The sequence below is a fragment of the Balaenoptera borealis genome (genome assembly GCF_965194805.1).
Source record: "Balaenoptera borealis genome assembly, chromosome: 7".
NCBI lineage: Eukaryota > Metazoa > Chordata > Mammalia > Artiodactyla > Balaenopteridae > Balaenoptera > Balaenoptera borealis.
Window position 1 is genome coordinate 82,441,865 of NC_138864.1, and position 19,888 is coordinate 82,461,752.

General features: G+C 40.2%; 1 protein-coding gene and 1 long non-coding RNA gene across 7 annotated transcripts in view; one reads left to right on the plus strand and one right to left on the minus strand.

The window, feature by feature from the left end:
• Positions 1-5,961, plus strand: part of LOC309631549 — a 57,502-nt gene extending 51,541 nt beyond the window's left edge. The window contains exon 14 of the long non-coding RNA XR_014246340.1: positions 2,885-5,961. This is a non-coding gene — a long non-coding RNA (uncharacterized lncRNA). The remainder of the gene's footprint in view (positions 1-2,884) is intronic.
• The window catches only part of CPVL (carboxypeptidase vitellogenic like), a 142,098-nt gene that overhangs the window by 39,576 nt on the left and 82,634 nt on the right, over positions 1-19,888 (minus strand). For all 6 annotated transcript variants that reach the window (XM_082397991.1, XM_082397989.1, XM_082397990.1 and 3 more), the window contains exon 12: positions 17,168-17,350. In XM_082397991.1, coding sequence (XP_082254117.1) covers positions 17,168-17,350 — 183 coding nt within the window. The remainder of the gene's footprint in view (positions 1-17,167; positions 17,351-19,888) is intronic.

Sequence of the window (19,888 nt, forward strand, 5' to 3'; positions counted from 1 at the left end):
TTAAATAATACAATAAATTAGCCCCCTGAGTATTAACTAAGTGCATATTTGGGTAGCTTAATTTAGTAGCCTTCTTTTTAAGCTAATCAGTCCTCTCTAATGAAATAGAACCACATGAACTAAGAGGACTCTTGGCAAATAATCAGAGTAAAATTGGGAGTTGCTATTGTTTATTATTGCCTTTGTTTTCAAGAAGCGAGCTGTATGTTTTTTTAAGAAAAGGGAAAAAAACCCCTCAAATACCGAGAATTCAATTTTTTTTAAAGGAGAGGATACACTAGTCAGCCACTGAGATAATGAAACTTCTACAACCCCTTCCATAAATTTTTTTCCCAGAATATTTCTCCTTTTTTCTCTTATGTAACACAGAAAGGAAATAGTCTTCAGTGGACATAAACAATGCATCCTTTCGTTTGATGGGCATTGTTTTGAACTATTCATCATCTCAGCATGTCTAGTCTATTTCCTAGAAGACATTCTGGTATGTACAAATGGTGAGCAACTATTGCATTCCTTGAGAATTGTAGTATTTGAATATACACACAAATGAGAGGGGTGTGGGCATAAGGTAGGGGACAATTTGATTTTAATTCTAATTCGCTGAACATTTACTGAGTGCCAGGAACTGTGCTAAGGGGTTTGCTACAATCATAAATCGTACATTATTCCTGTCCTCAAGGAGCTCAGTGTCAAATAGAGGAGGAAGGCAATTGAAGAGGCAAATGAAAACCCAGTGTGGTACATGCAACAGGAGATGTACATAGAAAGAGATGCAGAGAAGGAGGAATTCTGGGAGAAGGGCTTCCTAGAGGTGATGCTGGAGCTTAGCTCTGAAAGGCAAATGGGGGTTTTCCAGGCAGTCAGAGGAGTAGGAAGGGCCTTATAAGAAAAGCAGAGGGAATCCATGGGAATTATTGGCTGACAGAACAGTAAGGTGTGCTTGGGGAATTATAAGGTGTTTTGTTTCGTTTTTCAGGATTCTAGTTAAGAAGGAGGGAGAGTGAGAGTCCAGGTTGGGGAAGGAAGCAGAGGCCAGATCAAATATCTTTACTCTCTTATGTAAAGAGTTCAGACTTCATTCTTCAGGTATCAGGGAGTTAGTGAGGGATTTTAAACAAGGAAAAACAGGATCGGACTTGCATTTTGGAAAAAGCACAGAGAGAAGGGTAGGTTGGAGAGAAACGAGACTAGTTAAGACCAGTTAATGAGGCTATTGTAAAAGGGAAAAAGTTTAAACAACTTAAAAACACATATTCAGAGTGTTCTTGAATAGCATCTTTTAAAATTTGTGCCTTTTCTTAAAACACCACAAGGCAAAAACTGTTTCATTTTAGAATTTATAATGTAGGGTAGCCATTGTTTTTTTATGTCCCCCAAAATGCTGTACGTTTTTTATTGGTTTGTATAAAATCAGTGTTTTTCTTTTTAAGTAGTTCTTTGTGGTTTCTGTGTCAAGCACTAGGAAGTGAGTAAATCAGGTCAGTGAGAAGGATACTATAAAGCAGATGTGAGAAAGGCTAGCTAAAGAACTGGGTGAGTAGTATTTGCCAATTACTATTCTTCTTAATTTTCTGGTAAGACTCACAGCAAAGCAACTGGCTAAAAAACTTCACTTCCTTGTCGTTTCAATGGAAAAGTGATGGAAGTGAGGGGATTTGTGCTGTGTTGGAAAAAAGATTCAGGTTCTTCTCCCTGTGGTCTAGGCCTTGCCTGCAAATCCAGGCTTAAGTTGAAATGTCTATTTTATTAGTTGCTTCTTATACTGAGCCACTGCTGGTAAGCTGAAGTGATAAGGTGCTGAAGGAATAAATTTCTAATTTTTTTAAAGCTGGTTATTTTGATAGCCAGCATCAGCCCAGGCCATCCAGAAAGAAAAGTGCATCCACAGAACCAAAGCAGTACCAAGACTTGGATATGACATGTCCACTCCACCCTTTCACTGGGTGTGGATGCTACAGTCTTTCAATTGATGGTAGCCACAGAAGAAGACGGGAAAGAGAGCAAGAGAAAAAGAAGACAGACCATGTATATTAGACATGGGAAAGGACATTAAGTGCCCCCTTCCACTTAACAAGCCCAGCTGAAAGATGCCTAGAGACAAGTCCAAGAGCCGGTGAGATAGTGGAATAACCAGAACCCTTGTACATTACTGGAAAGAATACAATCAATTTGGAAAACAGTTTGGCATTACCTAAAGAAGTTGAAGATGCTCAGACCCTGTGAACTCATCCATTCCACCTCTAGGAATTATTCTTAGAGAAAGTCTTGCATGCAGGCCCAAGGAGATATTTGCAAGGTTGTGTACAGCAGCCATATTTATAGTAGCAAAAAGCTGGAAACAACCCAAATGCCCATCAGCAGTGGAATGGACAAATGATATAATCACACAATGGAATACTATGCAGCAATGTAAAAGAACGAAGCACAGTTTTGCATGTATCAACACGATGAATCTCAAAGTATTGAAGAGCAACAGTATATTGCAAAATCATACAGAATAATTCCTTTTGTATAAAATTAAACATGAAAAGTAAAATATCATTTATGGAGATGTATATCTGCAGTAAAACTATTAATTTTTTTCAAAAAGGAAAAGGGTGATAAAAAAATCCAGGGCAGTGGTTTACCTCCAGGGCCAGTGAGGGAAGGGAATGGGCTGCTGGTAATGCTGCATTTCCTAAGTGACTGGTAAGCACAAGGGTATTCAGTTATCATTGTTTGTTTTATCTTACACAAGTATGTTACATATTTTTGGATATTATTCAATTTTCAACTACAAAAGAAAAGAAAAAACCCACCTACTGATGCTGCCAAACTCACAAAAATGAATCTTGAAGAAATTTAACATGTTCTCTGTTGTGCTTTTTCCTTCTGCCCAACACAGGGATGACGAGATGGACCCTTTGTCTAAAAACAGTAAGTGAGGAGGATACAGAGAAGCAATTGAAGGAAACAAAGGCAAAAGTGGGAAGTCCCCCTCTGGCAAGCAGCTCCAAGAAGACAGAGCTGGTGCCAGAATGGAAACCTTGGGACTCCAGTTGCTGCATAAAAAAATAAATAGAGGAACAACAATAACACCCACATCTCCATGCTGGACAGCAGAAGAGCAAGAAGTTGCCGAACATTTGGTTTTTTTGTTTTTTGCTAGATTATTTTTTACTCTCTAAATCTAAGCTCCTATATTCCCCTTCTTCCCTGTTTCTATATGTTAGAAGCTCAGTACAAATGAAAAAAAAAAAAAAAAAAAAAACCAAAAAACCCCCCAAAAAAACCCCAGAACAAAAGCATTAAGGCTGGGTGCTTCATTTATTGTCAACAGGCAGGGATGTTTCAGACTATTGTTAAACTAGAAGGGACTCAATGCTTTAGAAACATCTCATCACTCAATTTAGTGATTTTCATATACTTTTGTTAGACTGCCATGCAGCAAAACATGGAACTCCTCCCCAGTCCCCTCTTCTTCTTCCATCTCTCATCCAGGCAGTTTCCTTGTTATGGTGAAGGGAAAACTGGATACAACTGCAGTATTTCTAGTCCTATCTGATGAATAATACTCAGCCCATTTCATCATCTGAGCCTTTAAGACATAGTATCTCTTAAGGACCCTGTTAGATGGGGTTGGGGGAAGCGTCTTGCCCTGTGAAAACAGATTCATGCTAGGAGAGGTCAACAAAGACAATAAAATAAATACTTATTACATGCTTACTAGATGCCAGACAGAGTGTCAAGTAATAAATGAGCATTATCTTAATTAATTCTAATAATGAATCCTTCTGCAAGAGAGGTAGGTATTCATATCAACCCCAGTTTACAGATGAGGAACCTCTTGGAGAGGTTAAGTAACTTGCCCAAGGTCACACAGCTAGTAAGTGGTAGAGCTGGGAGCTAATCCAGGTCTAACACAGTATTCATTATCTTAATCCCTAAGCTATAATGTCACTTGAGTATGGTGATAATAGAAGTAGTGAGAATCGCCAAGGTAATAAAAAATAAATGAAATTCAAGCTCATAACTTCTCAATCTGAGGTCACCAAAGGTGGTCCATGGTTTGGGTTGGGGAGAGTTTATGAATTATTTTCAACAATTCAAATAGTCTAATCCATGGGTTCTTTGTCTTTTGTGTGCCATGGACCCCTATGGCTGTTGAGTGTAGCCTATAGATACCTCTCAGAATAATGTTTTTAAATACATGATTCACTCATATATATATTATAGATTACAAATGAAGCCATTACATTGAAATGATCAAAACAGCTAAACATGAATTTGTGATACATCGACATACACCTTTCTATATGAACACATATAGAAGAGCAACCCGTGGGTCTGATAACTCCTGTAACTTTAATGTAGTGATGGTCATAAGCATTGTTTCCAGCTATTTGCAACAGCATCTGTATTTGATGTGAAAATATCTCTGCTTTCTACGGTGACAAAGTCAAAGGCACTGCTAATACTGCTGTGGTTTGTTGCCTACATTCATAATGGAAGGAAATGATGTTTCAGTTAGAGGTTAGTGAAAATAAAGATGCAATTTTTTTCCCTTCTAAGTTCACTGACCCCTTGAATCCTAACCACAAACCCTTACCCCAGGTTAGGAATCTATTAAATAACCTAACGATCACCTAATGGAAGTGCTAAGTTTACTCCTGATAAGGCTTCAGTCTAAATCATTGCATTTTTATTTTTGCTTTGGCATGGAACTAATTGTATCAATCTATTATATCAATAGTATTTGATCAATAATTAATATCCAGAAACACACTGTAACTGGTGGGCAACAACTTTGCTGAGAACTCTTCTGGATGATGTTTACAGGAGACGCTGCTTGCTCTAGTTGTATCTTTGCTGGAAAGTAACAGAAGACTTTGCACATGAGGATCACATCATTTCAGTATGCGACAGAATGCTGCTGGGAAAAGGAAACTAATGTTTTGAGTAAATAAAAGAGTTCTTCTACGAGTGTAAATTACCAATGGTCTATCAGTATTTTGAGAGAACAAAGGTCACTTGTAAACCTACAATGCATGGCAGGGAACTGAGGTTTAAAATTTAGTTTAAGGTTTTGGCTGAGGATTTCAGAGAACCAGAGCCATACCAGTAAATACTGTTGACTAGAGGACACTTTTCTAAATGTGATGCTTCAGCTCAATGGCTGTTAAGAGTAAATCTATGTTCTCAGGTTTCTGGTTGGCCTGTAAGTAACTAAAATAGGTCAGGATTTAGAGCACCCTTTAGGCATCAGAACGGAAGTTTATCCAAACGTAAGCCACACAGGATTCCTGCAAGATGGAAGCCATTTCCTTATCAACAGAGGAACAAAAGACATCACAGTTTACGGTTCCCCAAAACCAGCTGCATATTAAATTCCCTAAGAAGCTTAAATATTGATGCTCAGGTCTTACCCCAGACCAGTAAAGTCAGAATATCTGGAAATAGGCCTTGGGAATCTATATTTGCAAGGGTTGAGACACAATGGCTTAGGAAAATGTAGTGGACAAGGATGGTTCCAAATTCTTTGCCGTTCTTGCCATCAGGAGGAATCTGGCCTTGCTCTGTGATTTGCTTTGACCAAGAGAATGCAATGGAAATAACAGTCTGGGGCTTTTGAACCCTGGCCTTAAAAGGACGGGCATCTTTTGCTTCTCAGTTTGGGAGACCTGCTGCTATGCTGTGAAGTCCAGACCAGGACAGTACATGGTCAGAGGTCATATGGAGAGAGCGCTGGAGGACAGGAGATTCCCTTGGAGACTACCTAGGAGACTACCTTACCCAGCTTTAGCCAAACTCTCAGCTGAATGCAGCTGCGTGTGCGACCTCGGCCTACCCCCAATCAGAAGAGCCGCTCTACTGAGCCCATTCCACCCACATAATTGTGAGAAATAATAAATTATTGTTGTGGTAAGCCAGTAAGTTTTGGAGCGATTTCTTATTCTGTAATAAATAACTGAAAAAGGGAAATATTTCCTGACAATTCTTGATTCTTTTCCCTGAAAGATCTGTTGCTCCTATCTTGGAATCTTGATGTGAACTGAAAAACAAGGCTGGATCCGTCTTTCTAATGCAGATAGAAGACATAATGACACTAAGAGCTCAAGTGAAAGCTTATGCAAACAAAGGAAGACCAATACCCCATGTGGCCTTAGGCAAACCACCAACTCCTGCTGCTGTCTATTCACCCACCCCCACGCAAACCCTGAGAGCTTGCAACTGCCTTGTCTCGGTGGCCTTTGTGGTAGACAGATGCATCATCAGATCCCCTTTCAAGGATGGACTTGCGGCCCGGCTGTGGGAAGTCCAGTCAGCAGACGGCTTCCAGCTCCTTCGGGGTCTGCCTCAGCTGCAGAGCACAGCCTTTCCCCAAAATGATGCCCTTCCTGGGGCATCCCACATTTGGTGACTAAGTGAGGCTGGGGGTATAAAGGCCTGATCATTTTTGTCTGATGTAAGATGCTCTGATGGAAACTACTCTCTCTGGAGCTCCCTTGCAGGTTGGCCAAGGTTTGTCAGGCCTCTATCATAGTTTGGTTTTCTCCTCTGCCAATTCTGCTTCCTACCCCTTCCTTTCTCAGGTGTTAATCCCTAATAAACATCTTGCACTCCAAACTTTGCCTCAATGCCTGCTTCTGGAGAATCCGTGAAGCTCTTGATGGCAAGGTTTATATTGAGGGCAGGGGTATGTTTTGATTGCTATGTCTGATTTTCTGCCCACAGTCTGATTCCCAAAAGCGGACAGAAGAACTTTCCCCAGGTCTGGAAGATGGAGACAAAGAACCCATGAATCAGGCCATCCCTCTTGGTAAAAATCCAGACCTGGGAGAGAGATGAAGATTCTGTTTAACAATTTCTGTAACAAAGCCAAAACATGTTCCCAGGAATTAGCTGCATTTGGTAATCACTGTCTCAAATCTGTTTAACAGTTACTTTCCTCCATTAAATATTGTTTTAACTTCTCATGCCCTATCAACTAGTTGAATGCAATAGTTACATTTATTGCTCTTTGCTTACTCTGATTTTGTCAGTGCAACCAAGGACTTGCTGAAGACCTTTCTGGAACTGTTGGTTTCTTCGGAAATAGTTTCTAATGCTCCCTAAGATGTTTAAAATTCTAAATTAAAAAAAAAAAAAAGAATTATCAGAAAGTTCAAGAGAGGCAGGTGGCCAGCTCGGTCATTCTCTCTGTGGATTATCCGTGGACATGTTGAAATTCTAGCCTGAACTTCCCTTCCACTCGAAGGACTGTGGTTATTCTTTTCTCCATTTTTCAGTTGTGTGTAGTCAAAGAAACAAAATGGTTGATGTTAGTTTTAGAAAAGCACAATTAAGAAGCCGTAGTTGTTCACTGTTTTCTGTCTGCACACCAGGCTTTCCCCATCCTCCTACTCCTTGTAAGCACTCTGCTTTTCTTTAGAAAACAGCCTCTTCTATGTGGATGGGATGCACTGCCAAACACACTGGCCACCACCCACACTCTACCCACCTCTGTCACCACCACCACCAAGGGCAGACTTGTAGCCCTGGTCCGGTGGCCAACCAGAATATTCCATCCTTCCCGCTCCATGGCCCCCACAGGTACTTAAAGCACAGCGGTGCCGGGGAAAGAGCAAGATGTGGGCTGTCAAATCTCAGATACTATTACTATTTGAAGCCTTAATCAAGTTTTCCAGGTGAAACTTCTGTTTCTACATTTATAAATTAGTAAATACAATCACATAATTCACAGGGGAGCTATGAGTAGTCCATAAAATTGTGGATAAGAGAGTGTGTGGCAGACCACTGGCCTGAGGGCTTGCAAATGCTGAAGGATTGGTAGCCATCCTTAGCGTCTCCTTTGGCCTTCCTGACACCCCCATGCACCAGCGACCAGCCCACAGCCGGTAAGTGGCAAAACTGAAATTCACATAGGTTGGTCTAACTCCACAGTCCACTTTCCTCTCATTACCCCAGACCGCCTCCTATTGGTCATGACTCTCCAAAACAGTCAAGCTTTGAGGGTAGTGGGCTCCTTCTCTTGGTTTCAATGTATGTAACCCCTAACAGAAGGTCTGATTCCTGTTGGAAACTCAGGGAGAAGCCCCGTGAGAAGAGTGTGGCAGACCACCGTCCTGAGGACTCCATAAGCCAAACCTGGGTCAAGGTCAAAGCATAAGTCATGGCTCAGGGCCTGTGCTTTTGAGGGCTGGGGGACTCACTGTGGCTGCCTGAGGAGGGCACCAGGATGACACCAGCATGCCAGGCGCTCCCTGTGGATACTTAGCTTTCAAGCTGGTTTAACTACACAGGAAACACCATGTCTCAAACAGGGATCAGTCCTCACAGCTTAGACATGACAAAGCTTGTCTCCTCTATTTCAGGACCTCAGAATCAAGTATCAAGAAGGTGGTCTCAGGAAGTAGATGGAGAACCTTCTTCCAATACAGCTCCTAACATGACTCCCTATTTCCTGGGGATCCTCCTTCTCTGACCTCTTTCTACCCTGAATTCATCCTATTGCTGCCATTTTAAACTTTCCAAAGCTTTGAAAATGTGCTTAAACATCTTCCACGGCGACAAACACTGTATGCTTCCACTTATATGAGATACTTAGAGTAGTCAGATTCATAGAGACGGGGTAGAACGGTGGTTGCCGGGCTCTAGGGAAGGGGGAACGGGGAGCTGGTGTTTAGTTACAGAGTTTCAGCTTTACAAGAGGAAAAGAACTGTGGAGATGGATGGTGCACAACATTATGAATGCATTAGTACCGCTCAACTGTATACTTTAAAATGGTTAAGATGGCAAATTTTGTTATGTATATTTTATCACAATAAAAAAAATTGGAAAAAAAAACCCTTCAGTGGCCCGCCACTACTTAAACAACGGAACACTCACCCCTTTGCCTACCATCAAGGTCCCATGATCTCTTTCCAGTTTCCCTCCCAGCTTTCACCCTTTAGGCTCCAGATTAGAAACCAGACTGCGTGCTCTGCCTGTACCCTGCCCTGTACGCTCTCATTCTGAGGCTCTGCCCACCATGTTTCCACTGTTCATTTTAGCCAATTTCAGCATCTGTTCTTTTACTAACATCAGAAATTCCCAGGTAAAGCTATAACCTTTCTTAACACTGGATGAACCTTGCCTCACCACCTACTGAGCTCTAGCACCTTTTTAAAAATCCCGATACTCTGTCTGTCTATAGAAGGTCACATGCATGTAACTGAAGAGCTAACACTGGAAGTAAAATACATTATTTCTCAGGCCTGCTTTAATTATGGCAGATGTGTATGCAGGCTCCAATTTTAACTGTACTAGTTTACTACTGCCAATCCATCATTCCAGAGGTGAGTGCCCTTGTGAAGCAGAAAACCTCTGGGCTGGAAGCCAGGGGGTCTAGAATCTAATTTCAGCTCAGACATGAAATGGGTAGGAGACTTTGGAACAGTCACTTAACCTCTGGGCTTCAGTTTCCCCACCTGGAAAATGAGATCTAAAATTTGTTTCAACTGGAAAATGCTACCTAGAGGATGGAGATAATCCATCCTGTAATTATTGAATAACCTAAGCTGATATTGATAATGGAAACATAAAATAAAATTAATGATGACTCAAATTGCAATAAGGAAAAGAGAGTTGTTGGAAACAATGCAAAACTCATGGTAGAAGAAGCTACACCCAGTATGACTGCATAGAAATGAAAATTGACCAGGGACTCAAGTCTTCCTTTTAATGTTTACATGGAAAATAATTAATCTCCGTAAGAATATTTTCATTGAAATAAAGATAGAAAAAAATGCTTTTTTCATAAAATTTAGTTTCATGAAGTTTTTTTTCTAGAAAGATGATTTTAAAGAAATTTATCAGTGTTATTATTCTGATTAAAATTTTATATTCTGATTAAATTTTATATTAAACATGGCATCAAAAAGTCTTTGGAGTTGAAACGACAATTCAGTGATGTAAGAACAAAATGTCCTGCATTTCAAAAGCAGTGGCAACATCAAAACAGATCATGAACAGCAACTGTGACATTTGGAGAAAGGCAGAGAAAGACCCAAAAAGGAGCAGCAGGGTGGCCTTGACAGTGATGGACATGGGTTGTCACCAGCTAGGGGGAGAGAGAGGATTAGACCTTTGATCTAGACTGCAACACTTCTGAGTCGTACAAAGACACACATCCCACTCTGAAGGCAACTATATATTCTACATTGCTTGCAAACTGAGCCCCTCCGGACATTAATGAAAAATATACTTCAGATCTTTCTTTGAAGATATCTTAGAGATAACTCAGTTCAAACCTTGTATTTTACAGATGAACAAACAGAGGCTCAGAAAAGCCTGTGACTTCCCAGATGATATAACAAGGGAGGATCCAAGTCTTAGAATGGCACAGATTGTGGAGGCCAGACCAACAAGGGGCAACAAATAGCACTCATTCTTCATCTGATCTCCGAAGGCTGGATGGAGCTGGTTGGTTTTCCTGGGCCTCCCTTGATGGAGAAACTGCTCCTCATCTCGGTACCTTGACACTCCCCTGCGAGAGCTGTCATTCCTTTAAGTGGACATTTTAGGGAACCATCCGGAGACAAGTCTACGTTGGTTTCGATTTTTAAATTAAGAGCTGTGGAGTTTGGCAGAGAGTGAGTTTTCTTTTTTGGCAGACACATACACATGCTTCTGTTTTGTGTGTCAAATGCTAAAAAGCCAAGCCCATGGTTGAGGCCCGTTTCTTTCATTATCAGATGCCTGACATCTGAACAGTATCCTTAATCCACAGAGAATGCCTTTGTGAACACCAGAGCTCCTTTCCCTCCTTCATCCCTGCCCCTCCCCCCAATCTCCACACACCACCCCCAATCCTATGCTGAGGCATTAGGGGAAGGAGCGCTGCCAGCATTGTAAAATCACCTACATAAACTGCAGATCCCTCGCCGCTGTGTGGTAAAACACTTCTATCACAAACATATGTGGGCCTCGCTTCTTTTGTTAGCCGGTTTTTGGCAGCCGGAGGAGTGCCATTTCATCTCTCAATGTGTTTTGCATTCACCAGAAGAGTCAGCGGGCTCAGTGTGATATTTGCCACAAGTTTCTGAGTGGTGGTCAATCCCTTTTCCCACCTCTACGGCCCAGGCTGCCCTGCGGCCCCGATCTCGCCTCCCAAGCTGGGTATTCCGTGCACAGCACCGAGCAGGACACGTGTGAGGCCAGGCACTGGAGCGTTTCACAAGGAAGGGCCAGGGGACAGAGAATAACAGGTGGCTGAGGCAGCCATCAAAGGATCTGGAGGACGTGCTGAATGTGCCTGGTGGGATTCTCATCATAAAGCAGTGCAGCGGACAGGGGGTTAAGGACGTGCCCATTGCTCCCTGGCAGCTCGGCATGCGTGTTTGCCCTTAATGGCCTGAGTACTAATATTCCAACTTTCCTCTAAGGGAAAATCAAATATTTTCCCTGATCTTGACTTTTACCATATATAATTTTCCTTTTTTCTGTGTATATTCTTATAAGTGATCCACGGTAACAATAATAGCAGCAAATGTTTCCTATGAGTCAGGGACTGCTCTAGGCTAATTAGCTTATTGAATCCCCTCAATAATCCTATGAGGATACGATAGACTGAGTGGCTTAAACAACAGAAATTTCTCACAGTTTTGGCATCTGGGAAGTCCAAGATCAAGGTGCTAGCTGACTGGGTTTCTGATGAGAGCTCTCTTCCTGGCTTGCAGATGGCTGCCTTCTTGCTGTGTCCTCACGTGGCAGAGACAGAGTGAGGGCAAGCGATCTCTCTGCGGTCTCTTCGTAATCCCACAGAATCAGGGCCCTGCCCTTATGACCTCATTTAACCTTAATTACCTCCTTAGAGGCCATATCTCCAAATACAGACACATCCTAAGTTAGGTCTTCAACATCCTAAGTTAAGGAGACACAGTTCAGTCCATAACAGGTAGATATTATTACTACCCCTATTTTATAGGAGATGAAGTCATGGTATAGAGAGGTGAAAAACTTGCCCAAGGTCACATAGCTATTAAGCAGAAGATTAAGGAGGCAAACCATGGTCTTCCTGACTCAAATACTCTATTATAGTATTGAGGACACTGGAACACTCTATTATAGTATTGGAGGCCACTGGAACACTCTATTATAGTATTGGAGGCCACTGGAACACTCTATTATAGTATTGGAGGCCACTGGAACACTCTATTATAGTATTGGAGGCCACTGGAACACTCTATTATAGTATTGGAGGCCACTGGAACACTCTATTATAGTATTGGAGGCCACTGGAACACTCTATTATAGTATTAGAGGCCACTGGAACACTCTATCATAGTATTGAGGCCATTGGAACACTCTATTATAGTATTGAGACCACTATAATACCCTATTATAGTATTGAGACCACTATAATAGTCTATTATAGTATTAGAGGCCACTCTATAGTGGTCTCTAACCACTCTGTTACATAGTCTCTACATATGTTATAGGTATACGCATGTACAACACACATACACAAACACACATATCCATACAACCTAATACTGTATACAGTTTTATTCAGTAACAATGATCATTCCTAAACTAGTCAGTAGTTGAGGTAAAAAAAATCTCCCCAACAGAAAGATGTCTACAAGCAAATTTTTCCTTGTGGGAGAAAAGAACTCATTTAAGAGTGTGTGTGTAGAGGGTCATGATACCAAAGAGGATAGCATGAATATCCTAAGAATTTGTACTGGAAGGGATCTCAAACCAGAGCAAGAAGTTTAGAGCTCTGTCTATGGGATGTGATTAACTTTCTGAGTACAAACTCTACCCTGACCCACCAGGTTCCGTATGATGTGGCCACAGCCAATCCTCCATCTTTGCTTCCTCTCTTTCCCTATTCCTCCCTCAGATCCACTGGCCCTCCTTCCTTTCCTCAGACACATCCGGCTTATTTCTGCCCCTTGGCACATTTAGACATTCTCTGCATGGAAACGCTGGCCCACATCTGCACATGGAGGCTGCTTCATGTCCTACTGTCTCACCTCTTCAGGGAGGCTTCTGGGATCCACCATCCAAAGTAGTCCCTGTACCAGCTCTTTCACATCACCCAGTTTTATTTTCTGGCATTATCTGATTTGTGAATATCTATATTTGCTTATTTTCTGCCTTTATTTTTTCCCTCCTTTGAGTAAAATCTCCTGGATAGAATAGACTTTATTACCATATTCAGTCTGACCATCCAGTCAGTGAATGGGAGGATGCAGTCAGAAATAAAAGAATGTGGGCATTTCATTATTAAACTAATATTTCTTCATTTCTAGCCACAGGCAAAGTATTACTGTATTCTAATCATGGGAGGTAAGTTTAGAACCTCATGAGTACTGATAAATATCTTTTTTTTATACTGCCCCTAAGGAACGCATAACAAATGTCTTTCAAACATGTGAAAAGATTAAATAAGTTTTTTTCCTGAGTGTTTCTCTTCTCTTCTATTTAGTTAACATTCTCCACCTTACTGGCAATTAAATATCAGGGGCAATCTGAAAGACATAGGCACACAGGCTCTGGGAACAAACTGAATAAAGTTTGAATCCCAATGCTGTCATTGGATGATTCTAGATTAACTGTTTACCTTCTCAGAGTCTGTTTCCTCATATGTAAGTAAAATGGAAATTATATTATATAATTTTCAGAGGTTGCTCTGATAATATCCATGAAGTACCTATCACAACAGCTGGCACATATTTAGTGTTCAACAAATGAAAGCTATCTTTATCATTATTGAACTTAAATATAGGTAGATGAGCCCATCCCTTATAACTCTGATCTTTTATTTGCCTCTTCTCTTTCATTTATTTTGCACACAAAAAATCATAATCTGTCTTTTGCCTGATTTATTTACATAGTTTATGTAGATCAGTAGGACTACTGACACACATGATATTAGTTGGAAAATTAGCTTATAATTAATAATAATAATAACAGCAACAAAAGGAAACAACCTTACGTGGCCAATAAGAGGGTAATTAAGAAAATTAATTTTATCAATTCAATGGAGTATTACTTAAAAATAAGTTAAGAATCTATACTGTAACTTTGAAAATATGTATGATATAATGTTAAAAGAACAAAACAGCAAGTGCCACATCCTGTACTGGCAGAGACACTTGTTGCTCTCAATCCTCCTACTAAGAAAAACTAGAAAAGCTGGACAAAATACAGAACACACCCACTTGAAAATCCTGAGGATCACCCAAGGCAGCCAGGATATAAGGGGTGTATTAGTTTCCTATTGTTGCTGTAACAAACCACCACAAATTTAAGTGCCTTAAAACAACAATAATTTCTTATTTTATAATTCTGGAGGTCAGAAGTCAGAAATGGTCCCACTGGACTAAAGATGTTGGCTAAGCTAACTAAGATGTTGGCAAGGTTCCATTCCTTCTGGAGGCTCTAGGGGAGAATCTGTTTCTCTGTGATTTCTAGTTTCTAGAGGCTGCCTGCATTCCTTAGCTCATGGTCCTTCCTCTATCTTCAAAGCCAGCAACACTGCATCTTTGAAACCCTTTCTGACTCTGACTCACTTGCTTCCCTCATTCAATCATAAGGATCTTTGTGATTATACTGGCCCATCTGGATAATCCAGAATAATTTCCCCATCTCTAGGTCAGATGATTAACAACCTTATTTCCATATGTAGCCTTAATTCCTTCTTTCCATATGATACAACATATTGACAGGTTCCAGAGATTAGGGGGAAGGTCTCTTTGGGGGCCCATTATTCTGCCCACTACAAAGGGCCAGGCTTGCAAACTGAAGGAGAGGGCAACAAGCTGAGTCTGGCATTCTCTGGCCCTGTCCACATCAAAGCAATAGTTGATTCAGCGGCCAAGAGGTTACAAAACCAAGCATAAAGTGGTAGTTAAGAGACTGGAAACTTGAATGGAGCTTTGGGAGACAAATACTGACGTTCATGCTCTGCCAAACGGTAGAGGCCCTGGTTAATGCCACAAACGTCAACTTAGGGCCACGGAAATAGGCCAGCTAAAGTACAGATTTAAAATCACTCAATTCCAGACTCGATAAAGGTGCTTGCCTCTATTCTAATTGCCTGACAGAAGCAAAGCAAAATCTCTTTGAAGGTAAATATCATCAGCCAAAAACTCAAACTATCTCCATAATTTTACCTGTTCAATGTCTGACATTCAACTGAAAATTTCTAAGCATATCAGAAAAAAGTACCAAATTACCATATAAAAAGAGAATAAATAAATCTCATGAACACAAAGCTGAGCAAACATACCACACAGGAAAGAGTACATACTGAATATGTCCATTTATAAAAATTCAAAAACTTGCAAAAGTAATCTAGGCTATTAGAAGTCAGGACGGTGGTTACCTTGGGGAGGAGGGGAGTAGTGACTATGGGGTGGGGGGGGAGGGGCACTGGTTCTATTCTATTTCTTTATTTAGGTAACAGTTACAGGGGTATGTTCACTTTGTGAAAATTCATTTACCTGTATATTTGTGACTTGTTCACTTTTCCATATTATGTTATAACTCAGGAAGTTTTTTTTTAAGTAACAAAGTAGAATCAACCTTATATTACACTGTTAAAATTATGCAAAAACCTGTACCTGTGCACATATGAATCAATTAAAATGTAATTTCAGATGTTGAAATTGTTTAATTTTTTTCTTTTTCTCTTTTTAAAAAATATTTGAATTGCTATATAACTTGTGTTACTTAAAAAGAGACAAACAACAAAATTAAGTCCAGATTATTTTCTGCACTCAAGAGCCTCCACTTGTCCAGGAATTTCAATATTTTGGAACCTGTCTTCAGAGTTAACTATTTATTGTGGTCCCCAACTCAATACCAGATTCAAGATCGCTCAAATTTACAAAAGCAGATGGGGCTGACAAGGCACTTTCCATCCTCTCTTGAGATCTCTCTGCATGTAAACAGACACTTCTTTCTGTCCTTCCCTGTCCCATTTTCAGACTTCATATATATACTGCCAGAACTGTTCCTGTTCCGAGTCATTTAGTTTGCCATTCCACCAGTAGTTAATTCTTTGGTATAATTTATCTCGATTTAGAAACTGTAATGTTATAACTTTTCCAAGTTAACCTTCACTTGAGCCCAGAAATATGTCTCTCAACTGTTTCCGTTGTCCAAGGTAGTTAACATTTTGTGTAATATTTAAATTTCTGTTAAATTTCATGTTATTTAATGGTTAGAATGACCGGGGTAGGGTAGGAAGGGTACCTTTTCACATTAGAATACCCGTAATTTCTGCTGGATCTATCATTTTTTTAAACATAAATGAGTAATTCAGGTGATAACCCAGTGACCCCTGATAAAATACTTTGTGATCTCTCATTTACAATCCCAAAGCAAAGTACTTTTAAAGTAGTATTCCTATGATTAATTTCTGTTTGGAGCATGGATTTGCCTAAAGGAAAACTCAAGCATTAGAAAGCTATTCTTCCAAATACTTGGAGGTACAGAATTGAGGTCCCAGTGTTGCCTCACATAAAAATAAAATCAAGTCTAGAAGAATAAATTTCTCCTCTTGAGACTAAGCAAAACTAAGGGGCTTTCTTAATTTCTCCAGAAACTTTCTGGAGGTAAACAGTGTAATCATCGTGTAAGCATTTAAGGAAGACCTATTCATCTTCCAGGAGCTGAGACCTGCAAACTGGAGGAGCAGTGGACAGGCTTGGCCAGAGTAACATCTGACCCCTAAAGGAGAGGTCACACTAGGGCATCAGATAGATTTTGTCCTCGGGCTCCATGTGTAATACGTGAATGTGATCATAGGTTTGCCAGAGGAGATTACATTGAACCTTCCTCATGTAATTTGTTCACGCTCTCTTTTGTTCCCAAAATAGACTAATTCTCTCATTAATGATTCACCTTTTGGGGTTGAGTATTATCTTTTTTTAATCTTTTTAATTGTCACCTTATCTCTTAAATCATACCTACACTTGTGTCTGTCAACTTTTGTCTTAAACATTGAGTATTTGTACTTTAATATGAACTCAGACCACCTTTCCCTGTGGAAAGGAAGGCAACAGAAGACACCTTTTGGTTGTTGTATGACTTTGCTTAAGGCTGACCATGTCTTATGGGTATTCGGGCTTTCGTTTCAATCTCATCATCCCATTCTTACAACCTGCGTGCCGGGAAGCATTTTCATACCTGATAGAAGCGATCCACTTGCCGTACATAACCAGCCACTTCAGGATCAGATTTAAGGACCTTCCAAACTTTTCTTTCTGCCTTCTTATAATCCTGGGATCCTTTCCAGTTCATGGCCATCAAGGAGCGCTCTGTCAGGGGAGCGGCCACGATGATGTCCAGTTGGCCGTTGTAGATTAGAACCTGAAACGAAATTGAGCCGTGGGCAAATGCAGGATTCAGCAGGGGAAGCCAGTCAATGTATCTAGGTACAGATAGTGCACACAAGAGAGAAAAGGGAATGTTAGCGGCTCTGGGGCGCTGCTCAGAGACGCCAACCCAGGAACTCCGTAGGGTCACTTTCTTCCAGTTGGCTACATATACCAACAACCTGAAATAAACTCAAGCCTTGTCTCAACCACTGCATTCTTCCAAAAGTTTGATTCTTCATAGGAATCTGCATACATCTCTCTTGTTGCAAAAGCATTTGTGCTGTATTACCCAGCAATATAGGTTTTACTTGGATGTATGGCTATGTTAAGGAAGAAGACTGTGGTTACAGTTCGGTGGAACTAAGGAATGGTACACACTAGGATTGTCACGAAGCCTGCATTTGATTATCTTCACTTTTCAGGCCCTGTAGCAGCTGGCAAGCTGGGCATTCCCTCGTGGCTGCTGTTAATCCATGTTGCTTTTCCCTCCTACATTTCAGCGACAACTATAATTTTCTGAGGCAGACAGATAGATGCAGGTGCCTCAAATTTGTTATTTGTTGGAGGCAACCATGTCTGCTATGCCACTTCCAAAGACGTCCTTTCTTAAATATGATAGCCACTTGTCAAAACTGAGGAATGTCCTTCAAAATGCCTATGATACATTTTTTTTTTAGCCAAGTTGATGGGTACTGTACGAGAAACTCTGAGGCAACTCTTGTCTTTTCTTCCCAAACAGCTTTCAAGATATTCAGATAATATGCAATGCTGCTGAAGTTGCGAAGCTACAGGGGACAGTGTGAATGGCATTACTCTTCAGGAAAGCAACCGTCACTTTTTAATGCAAAGACTTTATCATGTTGACACTTTGTCCCAGTAATCCCAGTTTGTGGAATAAACTCTATGAAAATAAGCCCAAAGAAATAAAAACAAAATTATTTAACAATATTCACTGAAACTTTATAATGACAAATTTGAACACAGTCTAAAAGTTCCATATTAGTGAGTGGTTAAATAACCACGGTACAGAAATTCTATGGGATACTGCAAAGCCATTTAAACTGTTGGACTACAAAGTTGTCACCTCATTCTCCTTAAGTCCAGCCTCTTTCTCCTGAACTCAGGGAGATGGCTATCTTAAGCTTGTGTTCCTCATCCCATTTTTCATTCCAGAAGTGCACATTATGGGGCTCACTGCCTTTATTTCCCTGTTCTTTGGATCTGTGCTCTTTATTGCCTGTTGATAAAGTCTGAAAATTATTGCCTCATATACTATGTCCATCTTATATCTGTTTATAGTGTAAGTGCAAACTCAGTGGACGATAATGCCAGAAGAAGAATTCTGATTTAAAAAAAACTTGTTCATCATCAGCTTTCTCACAAAATAGTTGTGGTTCATTTATTCTCTGTAAATAAAAAAAATTTTTTTTCCTGGTAAAAATAAATAAGTAAATAAACTGTTGGACTAAACCACGAAGCAATGTGGAAAATGCTTATCACAGAATGTTAAGTATGAAAGCTGAATGCCAAATATATATCCCAATTATGATATATAAAATTGACATACTGATTTACATATATGGAATGAAACTTTAAAAAAAACGAATAGAGTTGATTAATTTTGGTGGTGGAAATCTGAGTAATTTTCCCCTTTGTTTTCTACTCCCCTTAGGCTATTTTTTACACTTGTTGATTCTCATAAGGTATTGTCACTCCACCACCAACAAAGAGATTTTCTTCAACTCCATGCTACCTTTGATCTACTTGGAAGCTCTGGTTTGACTCAAGTGAAGACCTTCGGTTGAATCCTCAAACTGGATATAAAATGTTTCACTGCATGTTTCCATCTCTGCCCTCCTGGTACAGGCTTCTTAAAAGGCTTATACATAATTAAAAAGCCCAGGACTTTTACACACTCCAAATCCTCAAGCAGCAGTGGGCCAGGATTCAGCCTAAGATGAAAGAGCCCTGGGCCTCACCTATAGGAACACAGGGTCTTTCATGTTACTCAGTCATCATCACCACCTCCACTCTCCTATGAAGAACCACCCCCTTACAGAAAATCCTGACGGATTTAAAGCCTCTTTAAAAAACTCAACTATAGCAATAAAAATTTGCATTGTTTATAAAAAGAAATTGCCTCAAAGACCTTGAGTACTTATGGCCCATGCAAAACTCCTACAGCTGTTTTGCCAACAGTATGGAAACAATTACACATGATCTGTACCAGGAAACAAGGCTTAAATACTTCACCATTCTAGGAAGGCCTGATTATAGCTGATTAACGAAGATAATCATCTATAAAGTAATTCTTCTAGAATTCAGTGAAAAGATGCTGATTAACCAGCACACACACAAGTGTACGTAGCCATCTTTCTTCTTCGTGGCTACTCTATGAAGCTTGCATCTTTCTGAGTGTCATCAGGATATTGTCACCTTACTATCATCAGGATATTTTGAAACTGATTTGAATTTTCATCTTTGAGGGATGATAGCAAAATCCACAGGTTACAGCAAAAACAGGCTGATA